General features: G+C 31.6%; 2 protein-coding genes across 2 annotated transcripts in view; one reads left to right on the top strand and one right to left on the bottom strand.

Annotated features, from left to right (window-relative positions):
• LOC142343147 (26S proteasome non-ATPase regulatory subunit 7-like) overlaps positions 1–26,679 on the top strand; it is a 392,943-nt gene that overhangs the window by 307,297 nt on the left and 58,967 nt on the right. The window lies entirely within an intron of this gene.
• On the bottom strand, positions 1,502–26,169 carry LOC142343141 (interferon-induced helicase C domain-containing protein 1-like). Its single transcript, XM_075394833.1, has 2 exons — positions 25,963–26,169; positions 1,502–4,030 (listed from the first exon to the last, which is right to left on the bottom strand). Exons 1-2 carry the CDS (start codon positions 26,112–26,114, stop codon positions 1,708–1,710), a joined length of 2,475 nt encoding a protein of 824 aa, XP_075250948.1. The 5' UTR covers positions 26,115–26,169; the 3' UTR covers positions 1,502–1,707.

Below are 26,679 nucleotides of genomic sequence, written 5' to 3'. Positions count from 1 at the left end.
TTGGTGAAACTCAATTTCCTCAGGAGCTGCTTTGATTTGCAAAATAATTGATAATTATAGTAATTTAATATCATTTAAAATTATATCGAAATGAGTGTGATTTTTTCCCCAGTTTTCTAGTAAAGAAAGTTGTTATCATGGTTGCTCCAATAAATTGCTTCAATTTCAGATTCGCAAAACTGATCGCCAAAAGAACTTCTCCTCTCAGAGCCAAGAAAAAAATTTTGCAAAACTTCAGAAGTAGTTTGACCACTCTGTGCACCAGCCGTCGTTATCATTTTAAATCTACATTGATCTATTTTTTGTAAACCACGGAACAATGAATTCGGCATCAGATTATGAAACTGTCTTGCCTCTTTATTTTTCTATATGACCCGCAAGAATCCATTTACCTGAAAGCTAATTTTTTTGAGATCCCCACTCATTGAGTGAGACATTAAGTAATTTCAATTAAAAGCAATTCGATTGAAAAAAACTTGATTAACAGTTTCGAACCGATTTCCTCCATAACTTGAGAAACTGTGCTATCGGGTGTCAGTCGCCTCTATTTCGACAGACCAAAGCACTAAGCTACAAGACCTTCAGAGCTTAAGATAAAACAAGTACAAAAATCAACTATTTAAAATTTAAACTATTAAGAGCTGGCAAGCATAATCACTTTCTACACTACAGGTTAAAACAACAGTTTTTTTTACATTTTAGGGCAACAATGCTTAGTTATAAAGAAGAGGAATAGCAAACAATGAAAGAAGAGTCAAGGAAAAATTTTCAGCTAGAACAGGTACCATAACTTTGGACATTATCGGTCAATTTAAGTAAATTCCATTTCAGATATTGAAACATGTTCTCTTAATGTTATTCGTATACTCCGGCATACATTCGACTAAATTCTTGGGATTGGCAATATTGAGAGGAATAACAGTAAGTAGAGTCTACAAATGAGGAGAGTTGACTCTTATTACAAAATTTTGCAAGAGATTTTCAAAGGCAAATGTACTTGAAGGCCACACTTCAAACTTCGCGTTCAATTAGCCAATTAGAAAAACGTAAAAGCTAAATTCAAATTACTGCAACAGTTTTCTGAACCATGTTAAGCCTATTTATTTTGACATCTAAGGAAATATAGTTGTGAGATTAATAAAATTTTCTGCTGCAAATCGTAGAGCATAAATTACAGCCTTTTTGTATCTTATAGTTCACAATTTTTCCATAATTTTGTTTGCGTTTATGAGCCTGTTAATAAGCAAGCCTGATCCATTTTAGTAATGTGTATATGGGCTTACAGGCACAGGGGACGGGAGACACACATTTTCTAAAATTCCAATTTTTACACTTTCTAACCACTTTTTAGTTAATTTATAAATTTCTCAAATGATAAAAATTATTGAAAATATACAAACAAAATGTGTATCTACCCTCCCCTGTGCCTGTAAGCCCATATACACATTACTCATTTTTGTCAAATGCAAGTAGAGTAAAATATTGGGTGATTGAAATACAGGACTAAAATATGCTAGATTTATGACAAATGTATGGGACCTGTTCTAGTTTGATCTGTTGGTCAGATAATTTAAATAAAATTGAACGAATGCTTCAAGCATTTTGAGATAAAAATTTTGTATTACAGATAAACGATTGAGCACAATTATACTGAAGCACTTTCTGGAAAATAGGGCTATTGCTAATATTTAAAGAATAAAACAAACTTCAGTCAGTGTTGTCAATGAGAGCTTGAAATCCTCCTTGCGGTTTACCCAAACTCTCCAAGTCTGCATAGAAAGTCTTCACGTCCAAAGCTGTGATGTCTTTTTGACTAAATGGAACCAACTTCCATTTTTTGAATGGTTTGGAATCGAACACAATTGTCTCATTGTTTTCCACGCATTTAGGACAGTTGGTTGCGTGCTCAACCATGTACTTCTCAAGGACTGGATTTATGAGTCCACAAAATCCATACTTGAGCAGCTGGCCAAGCTTGTTCTTACACTGTGCACAGAATAGAGCAGTACTACACTGCATGTCTATGGAGTCATAGTACTTCTTAGTTTTGGGATCAAGTGTCAACTTCTGTTCTCTGAACTTTGCCTTGTGGTTTGGAACCAGCAGTATTCGGAAAGAGCCTTTGAATATTCGAATTTGATCCGAGTCACAAATCTCATGAAGGCATTCCGTGCATTTGAAAAGAAACAAATGACCATCTAGAGGCTTACTTTTACTCTCTGCTTTGCCCTCCAGAAATTTTTCTACAGCAGTTATTTGATAGCTTTTCATATCACGCAGTATCTTTTCTTTCTTGGCCGGACAGTTCATCTCGTTGACTAGATTTGATATGGCAATATCTGTCAATCTTTGCCTTTTTGTGTTCGCGTTAGCCAAATCATGGAATGATCTAGTGCATGAAATGACGTAATACTTTCCTTCATTCATTCTGGCCCTTCCCTTTTGCTGTAACTGCTGAATGTGGTTAATGTGATTGTTGTAATTGATAACCAATTTACAATCTGGGATGTCGATTCCCTCTTCTATCACACTCGTAGCAAATATCAACCGACACCTGCCAGATCGGAACGATTCCAACAGCTGGTTCTGCTCCTTCGTCTCAGCTGTTATGAACTGCGGATTTAAGTCGACCATCAAATCACTGTCCTCCGCAGCCCAATTCTTCAAGATCTCAGCTTCCAACCTTTTCTGTACAAAAACAATTCCACGGTTCTTAACATCACCATCCCCCGAGCTTGATTGTATCAACTCCTGTACAAGAATATCTCTCAGCTTGTTCATCATTTTGTGATCACCATCCATCTTAGATATAACAGCCGCCTCTTTTAAATCCGGTAGAGTTAAATCGAAGAAAACTTTCTCAAACGTGTCGTACAATTTTTGAATTTCCGGATCAACATCGCCGTCAGAAGCTGAGAAAAGCAAATCGTGATAAAAGGACTTCAAGCGTTCAAGCAGTATCGCATACTCTATAATTCGACACATGTTCAATATCAAGTTTAACTGTATTAGTACCCGAGAGATAAACGTTAGGCAAACCTGAAACTTGGTGTGATTTGAGTTCTTCTTACCAATTTCCCTCGCCCATTGCTCAAAAGTTTGGCTCGCCAGATCACCAGGAAACTGGAGACTAATAGAGAAAGATGGCGTACCTTGTTCTATTTCAACTTTATAATTGCTGTAAGCTTTTTTCAGAATAGCAATTTGTTTGCTCATCAGTTCTTCCACCTCCTTCTCAAACTTACTTTTCATGGACAAATGAACAAACTCAATGGTATCAAATGAAGGCATGCAGTGCTCCCGTAGACTGGAGATCTCTCCAACAACCGTCGAGATTTCAGTCGCATCCAAGTTGAACAGTAACTTCTGCAGATTCTGTCGCGCATCTTGTTCGTCCAAAATTGTCTGCTCGAAAACAGTAGGCGAAGCAGTAAGGCCTAGGATCTGTGGCAGGTTGCAGTTGTTACCATCATCAGAGGCTCCGTTCAATTTCAAGTGTAAATATCTGAGCATTACTTCATTGTATGGATGTTTCAAGTCCGTGTGATGACATTCATCAAATACAATAAGTGTATACTGCTCAAGAGCAAACGTCTTTTTCTCAAGAAAGTTCAAGAAAGACTGAGCCGTGAAGAGAAACACATCTTTTGCTGCTTTATCTAAACCTTCGAACTCTGCATCCAGAAACACATTTCGACTGGTAACCGTTTCTCCATGACAGATTGCTACTTTGTCTGATGGAACAAACGAACACATATTTCTGTATTGCTGCTCGCACAAAGCCACACTGTGTGTGATAAAGGCAAACTTGCCTTGCGAGAGAGGATTGTTCTGTCGCCAGTGCAAAATAGCCTTGAAAGCCACCAGAGTCTTGCCCGAATTCGTCTCACATGCAACTAAAGTGTTGGGTCGATTGCCGCTACATACTGCTTTCACAAGTTCCTCCTGGTACGGGCGCAATTTCAATTCTTGAACAGGAGTTGGATCGTTTCCTTTTTCCTGTTGCTCACGAGCATATTTGCGCTCAACTCTTAAACACCATTTAGACAACATTTTTCAGCAAAATGGGCACAGTACAGCAATTTCAACTCTCCGGACATTAAGAAAATATAAGTGCACCAGCAGCCGGGGGGGGGGGGGAACAGTGGGTGCAACAGTGAAGGGGAATTGATTTCTAAGAACCGCGCATCACACCATAAGTATAAGTCTCCAAAACAGTTTCTGTAAATCATATACTTGGAGACTAGCAAGCTGAAAGGCTCTATGAGAACTTAATGACCACTGGGCGCTACCTCTTTATCCCGTTTCTGAGGACGAAAAGTCTAACGGGTCAGACGAAAAATCGGTCAAGCGAAAAATGTCATAAAAAAGACCAAAAGGATTATAATTGCTACAAACTTCGTTTGAGAGCAATTAACAATGATTTCCTAAAAAATGCTAGTTAAGTCATTTATGATAAAAACATTTCTATTACAATTCAGCATTAATGCGGGTAATAGATGATGACATCACGCCACATAACAGCAGCTGATGTGCGGCATACAAAAAGAGTTAAAGAAAGAGAGATAGAGTGTGAGAGAAACAACTTGAACAAGAAAGAGAAGGAACGAAACCCCAACCGACAGAGAGAGAGAGAGAGCGCTAATGATCGTTAAATTCAGAAAAGGACAAAAACATTCAAAATTTTAAAACAATTGCAGATTTAAAAAAGGAATCTTGCTAAAATTTGTGATATTAACATCTTCAGAACAATTTCATTGTCTCAAGAGACTATGCAGTATCCCTATTTCGAGCCTTAAATGGTTTCACTGGCTCAAAGATCCATAAACTTGGAACATGATAATACTTTTCTAAAATTTTGAACTATACATTTTCAAAAAATTGCAACAACTCAAGTCATTAAAATACTGACAAACACTCCACCAACTCTAGAAATTACACAGCAGCTTATTATCAAACCCTGGAGGAGGTCCCTAGGCCCCTGCTGCCAGAAAAGATCAGAAAAATACATATATATTCAAAAAACTTGAAATCGAAAAAACTGCAACCTTTGTCAAAAAAATCCTAACATTCGACGTTGAAAATCTTGGAAAACACTGCACGACATCTAGGAACTATGCAACAACTTATTAGAAAACCCTAGAGGAGTTTCTTTGGCAACTGAGGCTAGAGAAACTAAATAATGACAAAAAATTTCGAAACAAAAACTGCAGGTTTTATCAAAAAAATAGATAAAATTTGTGATGTTAAAAAGTTGAAAACTTTTTATGGCCAAAAAAGTTCCAAGCAATTGTCAACAAAAAATTGTGAAACCCTAATATAGGATTTCTGGCCCCTAAGGCTGAAAAAACCGGAATCAAGAAAGTAAATGAAAAAAAATTTGTAAAAAAAAATTTGTAATGCCAAAATGTTGAAAACCATTCCATTACAACTGGAAACTATGCAGAAACCTTTCATCAAACGCTAGAGGAGCTTCCTTGATACAAAGGGCTGAAAAAACTCAACGAAACTGCACTAATCAAAAAATGACAAATATTTCGAAAACAATTGAAAAGTAGTAGATAAAACAGGGAAACCAGCCACCAGCAAAATTTGTTCCTTTTCTCCTAACGCTAATCGCGCACGTCGAATGGAACAAATTTTACTGCTTGCTGGTTTCCCTGTTTTATCTACTACTGTATATTCACTCTATATTCACTTCTTATACACTTAAAAACTATCCTTTCTTGTCTCACTTAGTGCAAACCACTAGTACAGAGTTAAGCTGGTAATTAACCATTATCAGACGGATAGTTCGGGTTCTATCCCCACCGACTCCGGTGGACGTATCCCAGTACTAGTATAAAACTAACAAGCACGTAAAACCAACTTGCGAAAATGAACTTGAATAAAAAAGAAAACTTGAACAAAAAATGAAAATATTAAAATAATTAAAATTTTCTTATATTCCCCTAATCAAAATTTAACCAATCTAAAACTAAAACTTCCTGTCTCACTTGGCGTAGTGGTTAAATCATCGAGTCTAGTTAAGTTGCTTTAGCAAACGGAAGGTTTGGGGTTCCTTCCTCACTGACTCCAGTGAACGTCCCCCGATAGGCGATGCCGCCTTTCAGGATTCTGATGAAAAAAAAAACTATGAAACTAAGTGAGATAAAAAAAACAAAGAAAACCAAATTCACAGTTCTTAAAAAGGATGATCCCTGCTGTGAGACTGTATATGGGACACACTGTGATGGATATACAGTCAAAAACACTGAGATCGGTGGAAACACAGTGATAAGTGTTTTTTTTTCAATGTCTTCTTGAATATTCTCTCTATATTCTCTCTATATTGGATCAATAATTAATCAGAAATTAATTTAAATCAAAAATAAGATAAAAAAATTAAAAAATCAAAGCAAAATTTACATTTCACTCTTTAAGAGCGATTCACTCTTATTCGGAGTGATCCCCCAGTAGAAAATATCGCTCTTTTTCACTCTTAAGGAGTGATTCCCTCTTTTTATAAATTTTTATAAATTTTTATATTTTTTATACTTTTATTTCAAATTATCTATACTTTTTAATAAATTTATATTTTCTTTTACTTTTTCTATATTTATTCCATTATTAATAAGAAATAATACAAAATCATAATATTTACATGAGCAATCTTCTTCATTTTGTCTAATGGCTAAAGTACTTTCAGTTCTAGAACTTTGTTTTTCAGTTAGATTTCTACTAAATCCTTTAGTTAATTCTACGCCTGGACGCTGTTTCTTTACATGGGCTCGTATCCCATCATATCTCACAATAGAAGCACAATATGGACAATTAACTTTAGCTGAAGTACAACTTCTACACGTATACTTACTCTCATCAAAATCAGTTAGTGGTTTTATATAATTACATTTATTACAATTTCTGATTGGTGTAACCACTTCGTGGATCTGCGGGGCAGTTGGGGTACCAAGGACTTCGTCCTTTTCACTGATTAATACTTCTGAGTTATAGTTAGGGTTAGGATTAGGGTTAGGATTAGGGTTAGGGTTAAGGTTAGGGACTGAGTTATAGTTAGGGTTAGGGTCTGAGTTAGAACTGGTGTTATAACTAGAATCAGAACCAGAACTAGAGCTAGAACCAGAATCAGAACTAGAGTTAGAGCTAGAGCTAGAACTTGAGCTAGAACCAGAACCAGAACTAGAGCTAGATTCATTTTTTAAAGAACAACCCCATGGAGAAAAATCATTAGCACAAATAGCACTTATTGTTATATTACCACATATACATTTATCAATTTTATCTTTATGACATGATTCGTAATGATATTTTAAACAATCAATGTTTCCACATTTATAGTTACACTCTAAACATTTTATAACCATTTATAATTGGTCAAATCTGCGAATTTGCAAACGAGTTTCACTCGTGGTTATCCAAACAACTCCGTTGAACAGTTTGGTAAACCACGAACAAAGTTCGTTGGAGAACCACGGGCAAAGCTCGTTCACTGATTTCAATTATACTCAACATATATATTTAGCCATTATCTCAATTACATCTTTAGTATTATCTTTAGATTTGATACACTCTGCTAAATATTTATTTCCTAACGTATTGAGTATATTAGTTTTACATCTCTTATCTAAAATTGCTTCAAGGTTTAATTGCATTTTATTTTTAACATAATTTATAATTTCATTTCTAAATTCTTCATTATTTACATATAGACTGTTTAAATTCTCTCGTCCCTCTTTATTTAAAATCCCAGTATATTTATGTGTATAACAGCTTCGCTGATGGGTCTTCGACCATGTTTCTCCATCTGTATATTCCCTTTCATGTTCCAGATCTAGATCTTGATCTAGATCTTGATTTCTGCCAAATCCATAGTTCAATAATGTACTTGTTCTATTCAACATAGTACTCGCTGCAGTTGCCACATGTCCGGCATTTCTTACTGATATATCAGGACTCATAAAATTATATATCATTAAACCTGAACTTATAATACCTAAAATAGTTGAAAATAATCTAAGACCATTTGCTTTAACAACTTCCTGAGTTAAAACATCATTCTGTATTTTAATACCTTTTAATGTAAGAAGTTTATTAAAATAAAACTGATAATTATCATGACTAATAGTATTTCTATCTGTTGCATTTATCATGAGTGGTTTCATATATGCTATAAGTTTGTTTATATCTTCTCTTCCTAACTCATCTTTTAAACTGAGAGCTTTTAAATCAAGGAAACCAACTCTTGAATCATATATCATTGTTCTATTGCTATTAATAATAATAAAAGTATTTTCTTTCTTATTATATTTAATTATACCATAACGAAGTTCATCTGACATTCCGTCTGTACGATTATAATGGTTACTATTTAACTCATTAATTATTTTACTAAAGTCATGTTCACATTTATATATCTCATTAAAGTTTTTAAACAGATCAGATCCATTATAAGTTGTTAAATAAATAGTATCACAACTCATTCTTGCTGTATTATTTATTTGAGCTGGTTTATGACACATTACAATCATTTGAATATTATAATGTCTACCTTCAGTAAAATAATAGTCTATATCCTTATTTAACTTATCACCCATATCATCAAGTACTATTACACAATTTCGAAATTTTTGCATATTGTTTTTTGTGATCATATTCATATCACATTTATAAAATCCAGTATAAAACTTATTAGTCTCGGGATTTATCCAGTCTCTGTCATCTTTACACACTATAACTATATTTTGATCCTGATTTTGATTTTGTTTTTGATCTTGATTTTGATCTTGATCTTGATTTTGATCTTGATCTTGATTTTGATCTTGATTTTGATTTTGATCCTGATCGGTGTAACCACTTCGCGGATCTTGATTTTGGACTGAGTATAATTTTAAGTATTGTCTAACAAAATGTTTTACCCGTACCAGTTCCACCATAGACAATAGTGTGTAATGGTGACTTTTCATATTCAAATCTAACTAGACTCCTATTCATAAATCCACCAAAGCTTTCTTCTAGTTTTGCATATTTACTCGGTATTGAATCATATAGTATAAAACAAAATATAATTAAGAAAATAAAAATTATAACCACACTACCTGTCTCCATTTTTATAAATGAAAACATAAATAAATATAGACATAATTAGACTTATGGGTCTTCGACCATCCGTGTAACGGTTCCACCGATGCTTAGCCATAATTAGACTTATAATTAGACTATAATTGGAGTTATATTTAGACTTAAAATTAGAGTTATAATTAAACATTAATAATATTTATAAGAAAATGCTCATCCTAACTTTTGAGGAATTCAATAATAAATTTAATATTGATAATAGTGCTATGAGTGATATCAGAATAAAAGATATAGGTAAAGATATAAGTCTAACACCAATTGAAATTGTAATGAGAGATCAAACTCCAAATAACGTAAGTGAACCCAACTCCAACATTATTGTAAATTTACATCCAACTGAAGGTACACATTGGGTTTTAGTTATAAGAAGAGAAGGTGGTCCAGTGTATTACTTTGATAGTTTTGGTATAGAAACTCCTCCATTATTCTTAGAAGAGTATGTCAATCTAGGCTCTAATGAAAGAATACAACAATATGATGAATCTTATTGTGGGGCTTATTGCTTATACATGATCTATCGTATTGATAGAGGATTTAGAATTAACAATGCTTTGAATATTCTAGTTAATCAATGTAAATATCCAGGAATGTATAATGAGTGTTTCTGTTTGGGTTGTAATGATAAAGTTAATGATAATGATAAAGTTAATGATAATCAGGGAACGGACTCCGTCCGTGGCATGCCAACCTGCTTCACAGATGATAAAGTTAATGATAACGATAAAATTAATGATAACGATAAAGTTAATGATAATGTTAAGTTTAATGATAATGATAATGATAATGTTAATGCTAATGATAATGATAATGATAATGTCAATGTTTATGATAATTATAATGATGAGACTATCTATCAGAGAAGTAGTTATAATCAAGGGGGTAGTTATAATCCGCGAAGTAGTCCTAATCTGGATATATCACCACCAAGAAGTAATATAATCCAAACAAGTCCCATTGCCATTAATATAAATGATGATCTATATTCATGGTTAAATGATGATGATATAATTACTGAAGCCGCATTCCCAGATAACTTTAGATGTATAATATCTGGTCCTAGTGAATGTGGTAAGACATTCTTATTGAAAAAACTAATTCTAGCTAGTATATACTTTGATAAGCTATATATCATTGGACCTACTGGTGATCAGTACCATGGTATAGAAAGAATAAACCCAAAAGCAGATGTTGAATTTATTAAAGATATAAAAGATTTACCATCTCCTGATAAACTACCCAAAGACTTAAAGAAACTAATGATATTCGATGATGTTAGAGCCAAAGAACCAGTTATTAATGAATACTTTTGTAGGGGTAGACATAATAATTTTAATATGATATATCTTAATCAAAATCTGTTCTCTCTGGATAGGCAGAGTGTTAGAGAGAACTGTAATCTATTTATTTTACTTGAACAGAGAGGTAAAGCCCTCATATCTATATATCAAGATTTCTTTAATAATGTGGAACTTAGTTATAATGATTTTGCTAATATATGTAATAAGATATGGAAAGAGCCTTATAATTACATTGTCATTGATATAACTAAAAATAAAATTATTAATGGTAAACTAAGAATTAATTGGGATCGGAGAGTTTTGTAGTTTAGTTTAAGTATCAGGGAACCTGCTTCGCAGATAAGTCTAAGTCTAAATCTATGACTATGTCTAAGCCTAAGTCTAAGTAAAGTCTAAGTCTAAGTCTGTAACTAAATCAAACAGACCTTTGGTCTGCTAACTATATTAGATCAACGAAGTTGTTGCTGGTTACACCAGATGTAAAGTAAAACTTAATACATCACCATTAAAGTCTATAGGTCTTCCATGATCATCTTTAATATGAAACTCTATATATTCTATTCTATCTTTAGTTACATTTTGATATAAGATATTAGTTGGTATAATATTTATCAAGTAACCTGGTGGTTCAGTTAGATTAAAAGTATATAATATGTCTGTATCCTTACCATTATCTTTAACACCAGATATCACATTACAATGAATGTTAATATTACTAAAACCCATAATATCAACAATTTTCTGAGATGTATATTTACCTTTATTATAAACTATTTTTCTAAATCCTAGTAATGGGGCTATTGAATTTTCTATGTCAAAGTTAATTGCACCTTGTTTTACTTCCATTAAACTTTTCATTGTATTCTTATCAATTTCTATTATAACATTACCATTAGTTTCTTCTTTTATTAATTCTGCTATTTCATATAATTCATATGCACCTGGTGTAATACCTAAAAGACGGGTATTTGACCATGTTTCACCTTGGGTATCATATATGAGTTGATTGTTCATTCTATTCACATTAAACACTGAGTTATAAACTGATAATCTAATTAAACCTAATTTTGTTTTATTAAGTATAGGTTCACTAAAGTTAAACTTTTCTGTTGGCTTTATCATTCTAAAGTTAAGTGTGTGTTCTTCTTTAGTTTTAGTTAAAGCATCATGTATCTTTTGTAGTTCCCATAAGATTAAGTTATCGGAGAAGCCGCTTCGTGGATCAGTCATTTTTTATCTAATAAAAATGGATTTTAATTTGGATGCAACTTATGGTTATAATAATGATATACACAAAAGTAAGATTATAAAGTATAAACCAAATAATCTGGCAACAATGAATACAGTCAATACTAACATTAATATTATACTCAATAGAGAAGAGAATCATTTAAATATACACGATTCATATCTAGAGATAGAGTTTGTTGTATCAGATGATGCTAGGGGTGTATTTTCTAATAATGCTAATATTAGATTAGTTAATTATGGTATGATGGCATTGTTTAGTTCAGTTAAACTTGAAACTAGTGGTGGTAGGACCATTGAATATATGTTTTTTGTGATCATATTCATATCACATTTATTAAATCCAGTATAAAACTTATTAGTCTCGGGATTTATCCAGTCTCTGTCATCTTTACACACTATAACTATATTTTGATCTTGATTTTGATTTTGTTTTTGATCTTGATTTTGATCTTGATCTTGATTTTGATCTTGATCTTGATTTTGATCTTGATTTTGATTTTGATCCTGATCGGTGTAACCACTTCGCGGATCTTGATTTTGGACTGAGTATAATTTTAAGTATTGTCTAACAAAATATGTTTTACCCGTACCAGTTCCACCATAGACAATAGTGTGTAATGGTGACTTTTCATATTCAAATCTAACTAGACTCCTATTCATAAATCCACCAAAGCTTTCTTCTAGTTTTGCATATTTACTCGGTATTGAATCATATAGTATAAAACAAAATATAATTAAGAAAATAAAAATTATAACCACACTACCTGTCTCCATTTTTATAAATGAAAACATAAATAAATATAGACATAATTAGACTTATGGGTCTTCGACCATCCGTGTAACGGTTCCACCGATGCTTAGCCATAATTAGACTTATAATTAGACTATAATTGGAGTTATATTTAGACTTATAATTAGAGTTATAATTAAACATTAATAATATTTATAAGAAAATGCTTATCCTAACTTTTGAGGAATTCAATAATAAATTTAATATTGATAATAGTGCTATGAGTGATATCAGAATAAAAGATATAGGTAAAGATATAAGTCTAACACCAATTGAAATTGTAATGAGAGATCAAACTCCAAATAACGTAAGTGAACCCAACTCCAACATTATTGTAAATTTACATCCAACTGAAGGTACACATTGGGTTTTAGTTATAAGAAGAGAAGGTGGTCCAGTGTATTACTTTGATAGTTTTGGTATAGAAACTCCTCCATTATTCTTAGAAGAGTATGTCAATCTAGGCTCTAATGAAAGAATACAACAATATGATGAATCTTATTGTGGGGCTTATTGCTTATACATGATCTATCTTATTGATAGAGGATTTAGAATTAACAATGCTTTGAATATTCTAGTTAATCAATGTAAATATCCAGGAATGTATAATGAGTGTTTCTGTTTGGGTTGTAATGATAAAGTTAATGATAATGATAAAGTTAATGATAATCAGGGAACGGACTCCGTCCGTGGCATGCCAACCTGCTTCACAGATGATAAAGTTAATGATAACGATAAAATTAATGATAACGATAAAGTTAATGATAATGATAATGTTAAGTTTAATGATAATGATAATGATAATGTTAATGCTAATGATAATGATAATGATAATGTCAATGTTTATGATAATTATAATGATGAGACTATCTATCAGAGAAGTAGTTATAATCAAGGGGGTAGTTATAATCCGCGAAGTAGTCCTAATCTGGATATATCACCACCAAGAAGTAATATAATCCAAACAAGTCCTATTGCCATTAATATAAATGATGATCTATATTCATGGTTAAATGATGATGATATAATTACTGAAGCCGCATTCCCAGATAACTTTAGATGTATAATATCTGGTCCTAAAGAATGTGGTAAGACATTCTTATTGAAAAAACTAATTCTAGCTAGTATATACTTTGATAAGCTATATATCATTGGACCTACTGGTGATCAGTACCATGGTATAGAAAGAATAAACCCAAAAGCAGATGTTGAATTTATTAAAGATATAAAAGATTTACCATCTCCTGATAAACTACCCAAAGACTTAAAGAAACTAATGATATTCGATGATGTTAGAGCCAAAGAACCAGTTATTAATGAATACTTTTGTAGGGGTAGACATAATAATTGTAATATGATATATCTTAATCAAAATCTGTTCTCTCTGGATAGGCAGAGTGTTAGAGAGAACTGTAATCTATTTATTTTATTTGAACAGAGAGGTAAAGCCCTCATATCTATATATCAAGATTTCTTTAATAATGTGGAACTTAGTTATAATGATTTTGCTAATATATGTAATAAGGTATGGAAAGAGCCTTATAATTACATTGTCATTGATATAACTAAAAATAAAAATATTAATGGTAAACTAAGAATTAATTGGGATCGGAGAGTTTTGTAGTTTAGTTTAAGTATCAGGGAACCTGCTTCGCAGATAAGTCTAAGTCTAAGTCTAAATCTATGACTATGTCTAAGCCTAAGTCTAAGTAAAGTCTATGTCTAAGTCTGTAACTAAATCAAACAGACCTTTGGTCTGCTAACTATATTAGATCAACGAAGTTGTTGCTGGTTACACCAGATGTAAAGTAAAACTTAATACATCACCATTAAAGTCTATAGGTCTTCCATGATTATCTTTAATATGAAACTCTATATATTCTATTCTATCTTTAGTTACATTTTGATATAAGATATTAGTTGGTATAATATTTATCAAGTAACCTGGTGGTTCAGTTAGATTAAAAGTATATAATATGTCTGTATCCTTACCATTATCTTTAACACCAGATATCACATTACAATGAATGTTAATATTACTAAAACCCATAATATCAACAATTTTCTGAGATGTATATTTACCTTTATTATAAACTATTTTTCTAAATCCTAGTAATGGGGCTATTGAATTTTCTATGTCAAAGTTAATTGCACCTTGTTTTACTTCCATTAAACTTTTCATTGTATTCTTATCAATTTCTATTATAACATTACCATTAGTTTCTTCTTTTATTAATTCTGCTATTTCATATAATTCATATGCACCTGGTGTAATACCTAAAAGACGGGTATTTGACCATGTTTCACCTTGGGTATCATATATGAGTTGATTGTTCATTCTATTCACATTAAACACTGAGTTATAAACTGATAATCTAATTAAACCTAATTTTGTTTTATTAAGTATAGGTTCACTAAAGTTAAACTTTTCTGTTGGCTTTATCATTCTAAAGTTAAGTGTGTGTTCCTCTTTAGTTTTAGTTAAAGCATCATTTATCTTTTGTAGTTCCCATAAGATTAAGTTATCGGAGAAGCCGCTTCGTGGATCAGTCATTTTTTATCTAATAAAAATGGATTTTAATTTGGATGCAACTTATGGTTATAATAATGATATACACAAAGTAAGATTATAAAGTATAAACCAAATAATCTGGCAACAATGAATACAGTCAATACTAACATTAATATTATACTCAATAGAGAAGAGAATCATTTAAATATACACGATTCATATCTAGAGATAGAGTTTGTTGTATCAGATGATGCTAGGGGTGTATTTGCTAATAATGCTAATATTAGATTAGTTAATTATGGTATGATGGCATTGTTTAGTTCAGTTAAACTTGAAACTAGTGGTGGTAGGACCATTGAATATATAGATCATTGTCATCCTAATCTATTGATGTATAAGTTATTAACTAGTACTGATGATGAATATGAGAGTGGTTTTGTTAGAAATCAAGGTAATAGAGATAGTCAACTTAAAGGTGATCATGCTGCTGTCGAACGAGGTCATATGTATATGATGGTTAAGATGAGTGATCTATTTGGTTTTGTGAATGATTTAAAAAAGATTATATATGGTTTAGGATTTAAACTAATATTAAAAAGAAATAATAATGATAGAGCTCTATATAGAATTAATGCTGGTGCTGATGCAGTAGCTAATGATGGTAATATAGAAATTAGAGATATATCATGGTGTGTGCCTAGTATTGATCCTAGTAATGATAATAGAATTATTGTACAGAAAGGATTAAATAAAAAGAATAATATAGACTTCAGTTATTATGAAAGAAAGACATTTTATAAGAACGTACCTAATGCTACTAACTTCTTGTTTGATTTAGGTATGGAAAGTGGTATGGAAAGACCACAATATATAATAGTTGGTTTTGAAAATAATAATGTTAATGAACAAACTCATGATGCAAGTACATTTCATATAATGAATGTTACTGAATGTTATTGTAAGATTGGTAGTGAAATTTATCCTGAAGATAGAATGAATATTAATTATGGCACTAATAATTATAATGAGGCTTTTAAAGAGATTGTTAGCTTTAATAAAGATTATAATGGGCTACCATATAATATAAAACCGTATATAAATCATAGAACATTCAAAAGTAGTTATAGAATATATGTATTTGATACTAGATATCAAAGTGATCATATAGGTCCACAACCAATACAACTTAATTTTAAATTTAGTGCTGCAGTTGCCGATGTTATATGTCATGCATTAGTATTAACTAGAAAGGTTATTAGTGTTAGTAGTGATGGTAATAAGATGGTTGATATAGTCTCGTAGAGACTAATCAGTGAAACTGCTTCGCAGATAGCCAGAGGCTTATCATATCATAGATATAATTATAATTAAAGTCCTTATCATTATTTCCTACTAGTCTTAACAAAACCTTTAGCATAAATAGTATCTAATTTCTTTTTATTCTCTAGAGATAGGACTCCGTCCATGCTACGCCATAAGCCTCTAGCTTCAAGTTTAGTCTTCGAGCTTCGCTCGCGGGCAGAGCCCGTAGGCTTAGACTCAGTCTTAGGCTTTGTCTTCGAGCTTCGCTCGCGGGTGAAACCCGTAGGCTTAGTCTTCGAGCTTCGCTCGCGGGTGAAACCCGTAGACTTATTCATAACAACAAAAGAATTATACTTTTTAACCTCCATTATTTTTTATATATAGAAATGAGTCTTTTAAATAAGTTCAAAACCAATTCATATTGTGTTGGTGGCAGACATTATAGTGGCACTAATAACATAAGAGGAGCTATTACACCAAAAGGTACTAAAATGTTAAGAGGATCCTGCACTAAATGTGGAAGGAATAAATCAATGACAGTATCTGATGCAACAATAGAAGCAGAGGGATTGAAAGATTTCTTTAAAAGTGTTGGTAGAGCTACAGTTAACTTTGGAAAGAAAGTTGCTAATAATCCAATAAGAGCATTAGAGATTGCAAGTAAAATAGGAACTGCAGCGGCATCTAGAAACCCTAGAGCTGCTTTATCAGCCACACCTGATTTAATTAAATTTGCAACTACTGGTGAAGGTATAAAGGTAGTACAAAAAGGAAGAGGTTTATACTTAGGTACAAAGAAAAGATAATTATTTGATTATGATTATATTTATGTTTATGTTTATGATTATGATTATCGGTATATATTTATACTAATATTATTATTACTAAAGACATTGTTATTACTAAAAACTAATAACTTTAGTTTAAAAAAACACTTAATTTATTTTTCTTGTTCTTCCTATAATCCTCATATACCTTGACGAATTCATTATATTCATCATTATCTATTTTATTATCATTCATTGATTTAGTATATAGTTTATTAAATTTATCACTAAACTGTTTAGCTAGAATATACATTTGTGAATACTTTATAATTTTATTTCTTATTTTAGTATTAATTGTTTTTGATAATGAACCACAAACAGTTGCTGTAGCAAAAGCTGTGGGTATAGAATAAGGTAATCCTATACCTGTTAATGCAACTGATGTTGTTGTTGCTGTTGTTGCAATTGATGATAATAGTATTTCTGTTATCTCAGCTACGTTAATATAATTTTTATATCTACTTAACTTCTTATTATAATTATTAGTTTCAGTTTCATAATAATTTCTAATATCTTTTATAATGTTAATATTATTGTTAAATTTAATATTAGCTTGAACCTTTTCATTTATCTGCTGTTCATTGACAGCAGCAGCTTCGCGCATCAACCGTTCCGATACTGATGATAAATCTGGATACAGTAAGCTCTCACTCGGTGCTGTTGGATCAGTGAAACTACTTCGTAGATTGGTCATTTTCATTAGTGAAAAAACTTTCTATTTCTTTCGTTATATCTTCTTGTTTAAATCCATAATGCATCTCAAGTCTGTCTTTCTCTTTATTATCAAGTAACTTACTTCGTAAAAGTATAGAAATTATATATATTTCTATAACACCTCTAAGAGATTTATTGTATTCTTTCATTTCCCTTAGACCATTAGTAAACATATCATCTAAATGTATGTTGGTAACATTCTGATTAAACTTATTATTATCAATCTCTTGTTTTAATTGATTATATTTAGAGATAGTATCAGCAGCAACTTTATTACAAAAGTTAACAACATTTGTGACTTCATTTGCTGATTTAATGAATTCTTTAATTAGATTTTCATTAACTTGTGTTTCATTTAGTTGTAATGTTTTAGTTGTAACTTTATCAAAATCACCTTTTCTTAGTTCAGTTATGTTTCTACTTAAAATTTCTATTTTATTAGAAGAGGATAATAAGTTATTGTCACAATACTCTTTATTAACCACATCCTTTTCATCTAACGGAGGATGTACATTTGTAATTTTATAGGTATCCTTCATGTCAATATTATCATTATCTTCTAGGAATAACCCACGAGCCTTACTTGGTGTTAGGTTGTTTGTTGATGTTAATCCGAGAATTGAGTTCCCTGATTGATTTTTAGCCTGATTGAATCTGTTTCTTGTCATTATTTATTTTAAGAAATATATTTAATGATTCCAAAACTTTATTATTAGATTCAAAATCAAACTCAGATTTCAATAGTTCCTGTTCATAATATTTACCTTCTATTATCTCTCCATTAATATCTTCTATCTTATATGTTGGTGGTTGTGTTTTTAGAACTTCATTAACTTTAAACAGTTCTCTATTCCAATTAGAAGTGTAACCTTTAGAGAAGATATTACGTTTATCTGCGTTTCTAACATAATCACCAACTTTAAATTTTGGCTTAATATTCTTAAAATTAAAAGTGTATTTAACCTTATCAGGATTATTAGAAGCATCAACTGGTGTCATATTAATTGTTGAATGAATGTTATTGTTATATGTTAAGACTGCATCATTTAATATATTTACCCAATTACCATCACCATTGATGAACATAGGTTTATTTATTATGTGTAATAATGTTCTATTGAATCTCTCTATAAACACAGCTTTTAAATCACTATAAGTAGAATATAGTTCTATCTGCGAAGCGGCTTTGCCGGTTCCATATTCTTTAAGTAAAGATTTAAATGTTTTATTGTAAAACTCACTACCTCTATCTACCCATAACTTTTCTGGTTTTCTAGGTTGAGAGCCTCCTTGTGGATTTTCGCCTAATACTAATTTAAAGCCATTAGTTATAGATAAACCAGATTTATTCTTTAATGGAAGAGCCCATGCATATTTTGTGAATATATCTATAACTGTTAATATAAACTTATAATTATTATTGCATTTACTTAAAGATGACTTATCAATTAAATCAGCTGACCATGTTTCATCTTTATATAATGGTATTATTCTTTCTCTTCTAAACTTTGTTATTTGAGGACTAAATACTTCTTTAGCTAGGACTTGTTGTTGTTCCATCATTATTCATTTACCATAGTTAAAAACAAAATTATCTAGTTGTTCTTGATTAATAATATTCATAGATAATAGTCGCTTAGATATATCTAGCATTTCGTCATATAATCCATCATGACCAGCTTTTGTTTCTAGTATTAAAAATTCTAATCTTTCTACTAAATTATTTGGGTTGCTATTTAGTCCCCTACCATATACATCATCTTTTGCCCCCATTATACGTTTTATTGTTCTATATCTAGCACTTTTCTTATCCCCTTTTCCTAAATCATATCTAATATCCTTTAAAAACCTTTTTATTTTGTTTTCATCTTCCTCGATTTCACCATGTTTTATATTAGGGTTAGTAAGAAAGTTTATAAATTCATCTGACAACTCATATATATTATCCTTAACTATAAATGAATTTTCTTGGTAAATTAGTTTAACACCATTCATTTCAAACTCACCAATATCTAAATTTCCGAAATTTAACTTTAATTGGGGATTAGATTGAACTGACATCAAATTAATAATTTGAGCCGTGTCTTTATCTACTAACATTCCTGGTTTATCTCGAGCTTCCTCTACAGCTTTGCCATTGGACTTCATTAAAGCTTCATTAAACTGGTAACCAGCTTGCTCGATCTGCGAAGCAGTTTCACTGATCTGGGAAGCAGTTTCACTGATCATCTTAGTTTGTTTATCTAACTCTTGATTTTGCCAATCTATTGCTCTTAAAGTTTGTTCACTTAATGCTAGATTCTGTTCATTGTTTGCATTTAGTGTTTTAGTTAAAGGATCAAATAACTCTTCTATTTCACCATAATACTCTTGTTGTTTTAATTTATCGTCTAATCTATTTCTTCTGTTTTGTTTTTCTAGATTGTTTAATTCTATAAGTTTATCTAGTTTAGTCATTTTTTATAATTATAATAAATCATTATATAGTGTAATTGCAGCAAGGATTAACTTTCTATCATCATAAATGGTTAGCTCTTTAATATTATTTATCAGCGAAGCTGTTTCACAGATAAGTAGGTCTTTGTTTAAATTTAAATCTGCTGCACAGATTTTATTTACTAGATCTCTTTTGAATAAATATAGATTCTCATCGTGAGGATAGCTTTTAATGTTATTTACATAAAACCTTTTATCATCAAATATATTTAAACTAATCTTTGTTGTTTTTGTTGTTGTCATGTTATTACCAACTTTTTGTATTCTACATTCATCTACTGTTCTCTGTATATTATTCATTCATGCATCATAATACTCTTCATGTTTAGCATTATTATGCTTCTTTATTCCTTTTTCTTTAGTATTCTTTGGGCTATCTTTAAACGGGTTCTGCCCGTGGGTAACCAAACTATACGTCTTAGGTGTTAAGACTATAAATTCCTCAATAATCCTACTCCCAAGCTCGTGCTTAAACTTGCCGGGGACTTTATTATTTGTCTTGATTGGTTTTTCGAGATTGGATAGATCCATATGCTCATCACTAACTTTACCTTCACTATAACTTAATACAAAACTGTCTGTATCCATATAGTGAAGTGTTAGATCTTTGAGGGATGGTTGTAGAATATTATAGAATACATCATACATGTGTAATTTGCTTAGTTCGAGTATTGTTACTCCCACATATACAGGTGAGCTATATTCTATTTTTTCTTTATATATTCTATTTGACAATAATCTCTATATCTAGTTATATTCTTAAATGTTGGTTTACTTAAACTTTTCATTATTTTTTCTTCATCATGCAAGAACTTGCTTTGAAAGAAATGCAGAGGATTCATACACATTCTTCCATATAGTGAGTTATTCATTAATTTCCTTACATCCTTTTCTGCTTCAGTTTTAGCTGTTGCTCTTTTGTTAGTATTGTTTTGTATATAATCTCTACATATGTAGTCTTGTTTAAATTTAATTACTCTATGTATTTTTGTTACTTTTACTCCCATCTTAACATAGAACTTTAACATCCTATAATGAACCATATATTCTGTTTTGTTGTTTTGATCTAAGATTAATTTCTCTGATCGGTGTAACCGCTTCGCGGATCTTGCTTCGCTCCCATCTCTTTCCTTGTAACCTAATTCATTATCATTTATCTTTCTCTTATTAGGCATTAGTGCTAGTTGTTCTGTTCTATCTTTACATTCATTAGTATAATCAATATCACAAACTATATAATAACCATGATCACTATCATCTGAAGTATTCAATATTACATCGAGGAACCCGCTTGGCGGATTGGTGTAACCACTTCGTGGATCTAGAGTAGTAGTAGTAGTAATAAACTCAAAATCCTTATAAGGTAACTTTTGCATCATTGCATAACCATATAGGTTGTTTGCGTCTATGTACCATATCTGCGAAGCAGGTTCCCTGATGGACCTTCGCCGATTATTAATATATCTATCACCCATTATTCCACATATACCACCTCTCTTTGCTCCAACAAAATCATCTAACATTTGTTTATCTTGCAATGTATCTAGTGTAACACCACTTGACATTAACCAACAATCAAAACTATAACCTGGGAGACTAACGTAATGTAGTGGATTGAGCTTGAATTCTTTCATGCTTAATTTAACATATTCATTCATGCAATAGTCTAATATTTCCACATCATTCTGTAAATACTCTATAGTTAGATCTTTACCAGTTTTATGACTGTTTTCATTATTAAAGTTATCTACTTCTTCTTGTGTTGGTAATTTATTATGTAGTGAGGATTTGAAGTCTTCTATTTTTAGATTACCTATAAGATTTTTATACGACTTTGTCGTGGTTCCCCAGGAGTCTAAACCAAAGTATTCATATGGATATAATGTTTTAGTTTTACATCCATATATCTTTGCCATTTGATCTAGAGGCATAGCTTTGATCTAGAGGCATAGCTAAGAAGTTATAACTATCTAAGAACTTGAGACAACCAATGCTAAACATCTTAGAATTACCAGCAGCTAGTGGTATGTTATCTACTTTTCTTTTATCATTATTCTGTTTGAAGAGTTCACTGTATAGTAAGTTGAAGTCATAGCCAGAGCCATTATGGAATATTACAGGAATGAAGTTTTGTTGTTTATACCTCAGATTACATATCTTACATGCTGGTCCTCTATATTTACCAGTTTCATGACAATGATCTCTTACTTTATCGGTGTAACCGCTTCGCGGATTAATACATGTTTTGCTGCAGATATGACAAGTGTTATTAGTTTCATGGTATAATTTATCTTCTTCTGTGAATATCATCTTTTCATTGTGTTTGAAATTATTTTCTGTTTCTATTTCTAACAGATCTCTAGCAAATCTTTTGATACAATCAAGACCGAAGTAGTGCTTGAAGTTACCTTGCCAGGTGTAACCCACAGCTATTGGAATATGTTCAGCTATTACATATTTACTATCATTAGTTGAGACTTCAACAATGCAACATTCTATATCGGCAGTTATAGTATTTTTTATATTCTGACGTTTGTGTTCATTTATAAAAGTAATATGTTTTTTCTTAGGACAAACAATCTCTGGTTTGAATGAGTTGTTGCATTCATGTTTGTCATATTTAATTTTTGAATCAAACCAATATGTACATCTATCACAGTAATAGAATTTGTGATTCATTCTATTTGGTCGATCTAACAAGGTTTCTATGTTTTTAATTAGAGCACAGTGTTCTATTTGTCCATTACTCCAAACTAGTATTCTTACATCTTTTCTATCTTTATTAAAGTCATCCACTGGTTTAAACAATTCTACTTTACCCCCACCACAAGGTGTGTATAACCAAATATTAATATTATATAATTTCTGTATTCTTAATATATATCCGAAGTCATCTTCATGTTTTTGTCTTGGCTCAATAAGTTTATCTACATATTTACTTTCTCGAGTTGTATGGTGCGTGGCAGGATATAGCCAAGCAGTAATAGTTAGTTGCAAGCAATTGTATTTATAACTTCGTATATTCAATATCGATTTAGAGTTTTTGAGATCAGCTGGTAAATCTATATGGGTACCAATAGATGCTTTAGTTGGTTCAATGTTCAACTGAATACTTCTTATTCCAAGAAACTCGAAATCATAACCATAACCTTCATATATTTCCTTTTCGAAGTTTAGCCATTGAATGAAGTCTCCATTTTCATAAATTGCATTATTATTAATGTAGTCAGTATTGAAAAATATTTTTGCAATCTTAACGTCTTCTTTGGTTCTCTTCTTATAATCACACTCGACTGTAATCTTATATTTAAAACTCTTAACTCTACGAAACTGATAGCAGTTTTTAATTTCTTCTAAAGAGTAATTAGTTGCTTCATCTATATCTTTAATGTAATTCCCCCCTTTATCAGTAATATAAAATTCTTTCATGTTCTGACTGGAGTTTATATCAAAGTCTTCTGTGTTTTCTAGATACTTACGATTATGACTATATGAATGAGTAGTTAGAGCTATTTTATTCCTAAATTCTTCATGACATTCTTTACACTCATACCTAATTTTAGAGTATATATTACCATCTTCGGTTTTAGGTTTAGTTTTAGTATCAGCTTCATCAAGATCCATAATAATATTCCTAGCTCTTTTCTGGTGCTGGTTTGTTAAAGTGTGTTTGAGAAAATCCTTCCTTGAACCAAAGGATAAATCACATATATCACAAAGGTTTACATTACTGTTAGTTGAACGAGACATGGTGTATTTTATTAGGGAAAATTATAAAAAAAATAATTTTTCGAAAGTAAAAAATGAAGTGTGATAAGTGTAAAAATAAGCCTTGGAAAGAGTGTTGTGATAATTGTAAAGAATTAGAATATTCTTGTTATATATGTGAGAATGTAGTCAAAGTAAAGGATTATATTGAACATTTAGGAAAACATTATAATGATAAGAATTTATATTTAACATGTTGTATGTGTGGGGTTAATAAACATATTTCTTACTATAGATTTAGAAATGCTAAGTGTAGATTGTGTATTTATCTTCATAGATACAGATATGGCCATACTAGAAATCAATTCAAGGAGCATGTTTATAAGTATAATATTAATTTATCTGTCATGTAGTTTTTTATTCATGGATTGGTGTAAGGACCTTCGGTCTTGGTTGGTGAAACAAGGCTTGCCCTTCCCCAACCACTTCGTGGATTGGTGTAAGGACCTTCGGTCTTGGTTGGTGAAACAAGGCTTGCCCTTCCCCAACCACTTCGTGGATTGATGTTAGGAACAAATTTTAGTGTTGGTTAATTTCCTGTGATTAGTGTTAGGAAATAAAACAAAAATTTTGGTGAGTTGTATATTTTTTTTCTAGAATTAAAACACTTCATATTTTAATGTTAGACCTAGAGTGAATATGTAGTAGTAGTAGATAAAACAGGGAAACCAGCAAGCAGTAAAATTTGTTCCATTCGACGTGCGCGATTAGCGTTAGGAGAAAAGGAACAAATTTTGCTGGTGGCTGGTTTCCCTGTTTTATCTACTACTTTGAAATTGTGAAAATTAGTATAAGTTTGCGTGTTTTTGTTTGCAGTACCAAAACATATGGTTCATAAAATGGCCATAAAAAGTACTTATGTATTGCAATAGACCTTTATCAACATTCACAAGCCTAAAATTAATACTGAGAAAAAATTCAAAAAATCGAAAACAAATTGCAACATTTTGGGCTCAAAAACTCCTAAAAATGACCTTTTAACCTTAAACTACAGCCTTCCCATTAGCTACACCACACTAAACACTTGAAGGACTACTAAACGCGGCTAAGGGCCTCTGAAACCGTTGCAACATATAGTTCTTAAAATGGCCAAAAAAGTACTTATGTCTTGCAAACAACCTTTATCAACATTCACAAGCCTAAATTTTAGACTGAGAAAAAATGACAAAAAAACTTGCAACATTTTGGGCTCAAAAACTCCTAAAAATGACCTTTTAACCTTAAACTACGGTCTTCCCAGTAGCTACACCACACTAAACACTTGAAAGAATTCTAAACGCGGCTAAGGGCCTATTGAAACTTAATGCCGGCTGGGCACTACCTGTTAATACAGTTTTTAAGGACGAAAAGTCAAATGGGTCAGACGAAAAATCGGTCAAGCGAAAAATCGCATAAAAAAAGACCAACAGGACTAATATAATTGCTACAAACTTCGTTTGAGTGCATTTAATTAGATATGAAAAATTAAACGGTTCTTTGTGACTTGGTAAATTACTCCTTTGATAAAGCTGATTTTCTTAGTTCACATTTAAAAATTGGAGGTTTTGCACTAACAACATCCCTGCATCACAGTGATGTAATTTGTTGCCCAATAGAAAAAATTAAAATGGCCAATTTTTAGAGCCTGCGATTAGATATATGAGTGGTGGGGAACGGTAACACCCAGCCAACTTTCAGGGTCTCCTATCCAACAATGACAACAATATTTTCATGAAGAGAAAAATCTGTAGCTCGTTAAATTTAGCAGGAATTCTGAATAATTGTAGTTGTGGAAATCTTCGGAAACGAAATGAGAAAATTCTAAAAACTTTTAGTTGATCCCTGCTGAGTAGTTTCAATCATCATTTCTTTTTCTGGCGGCCCATTTACCTTAATGATGAGAAATCAGTGCAAATTTCATTGATCTTGTCTACCAATTCAGTCCCATCCGCATTATCGCTAACTGATCCAAACACATCACCAAGTAATTCTTCAAATTCTGCCATTCTCCTACGCTTAGACGGCGAACAGTCATCATCCATTCGCAGTCATAAGACTTATCTGGAAGTCACGAAATCTGGAATTCAAAACTGAATCAGTTGTTCAAGAATTTGTTGTGAACTGAACGGAGACTTTGATTTGTTCAAGACAATTAAGTATCATAATGAGCGCCAGGCACTCCAGTCAGTCAAAAGGACCTGTCATCATAAAATCCCGGGTGTGCTCAACAATTCAAAAGAAGGAATTCAACAACAGAGGAATTCAACGAACAATGACAGATTGAGTGACAGGAGAAAAGCCAAACAAAATAAAAAAACAGCTGCGCTACGAAAATCAGCTGAAAACATATTTTCAGAAAAACCGTTACAAATAAAAAATCTCGTCAAATGTGGTTTTTGTAGTTAAGAGTACCCAATACACAAGCAGCATTAGCTATTTGGATTGCAAGGGAGATTTTCTGTTTCAAAAAACTAACAGCTCTAGGCTCATAATACAGAGGGGATTTGTATAGGTCTTTCAAAAACTCCTCTGTGGACGGTCCAGCAGACACTTGAACTTCAAACTCTAAAGGCTGTAACAAATAACGTTTTTCAATGTTGCACATAG

The sequence above is a fragment of the Convolutriloba macropyga genome, chromosome 7 (genome assembly GCF_964194025.1).
Source record: "Convolutriloba macropyga chromosome 7, txConMacr16.3, whole genome shotgun sequence".
In the NCBI taxonomy this organism is placed as follows: Eukaryota; Metazoa; Xenacoelomorpha; order Acoela; family Convolutidae; genus Convolutriloba; species Convolutriloba macropyga.
The sequence above is the reverse complement of the archived record's forward strand: the minus strand, read 5'-3'. Positions and strand labels throughout refer to the sequence as shown.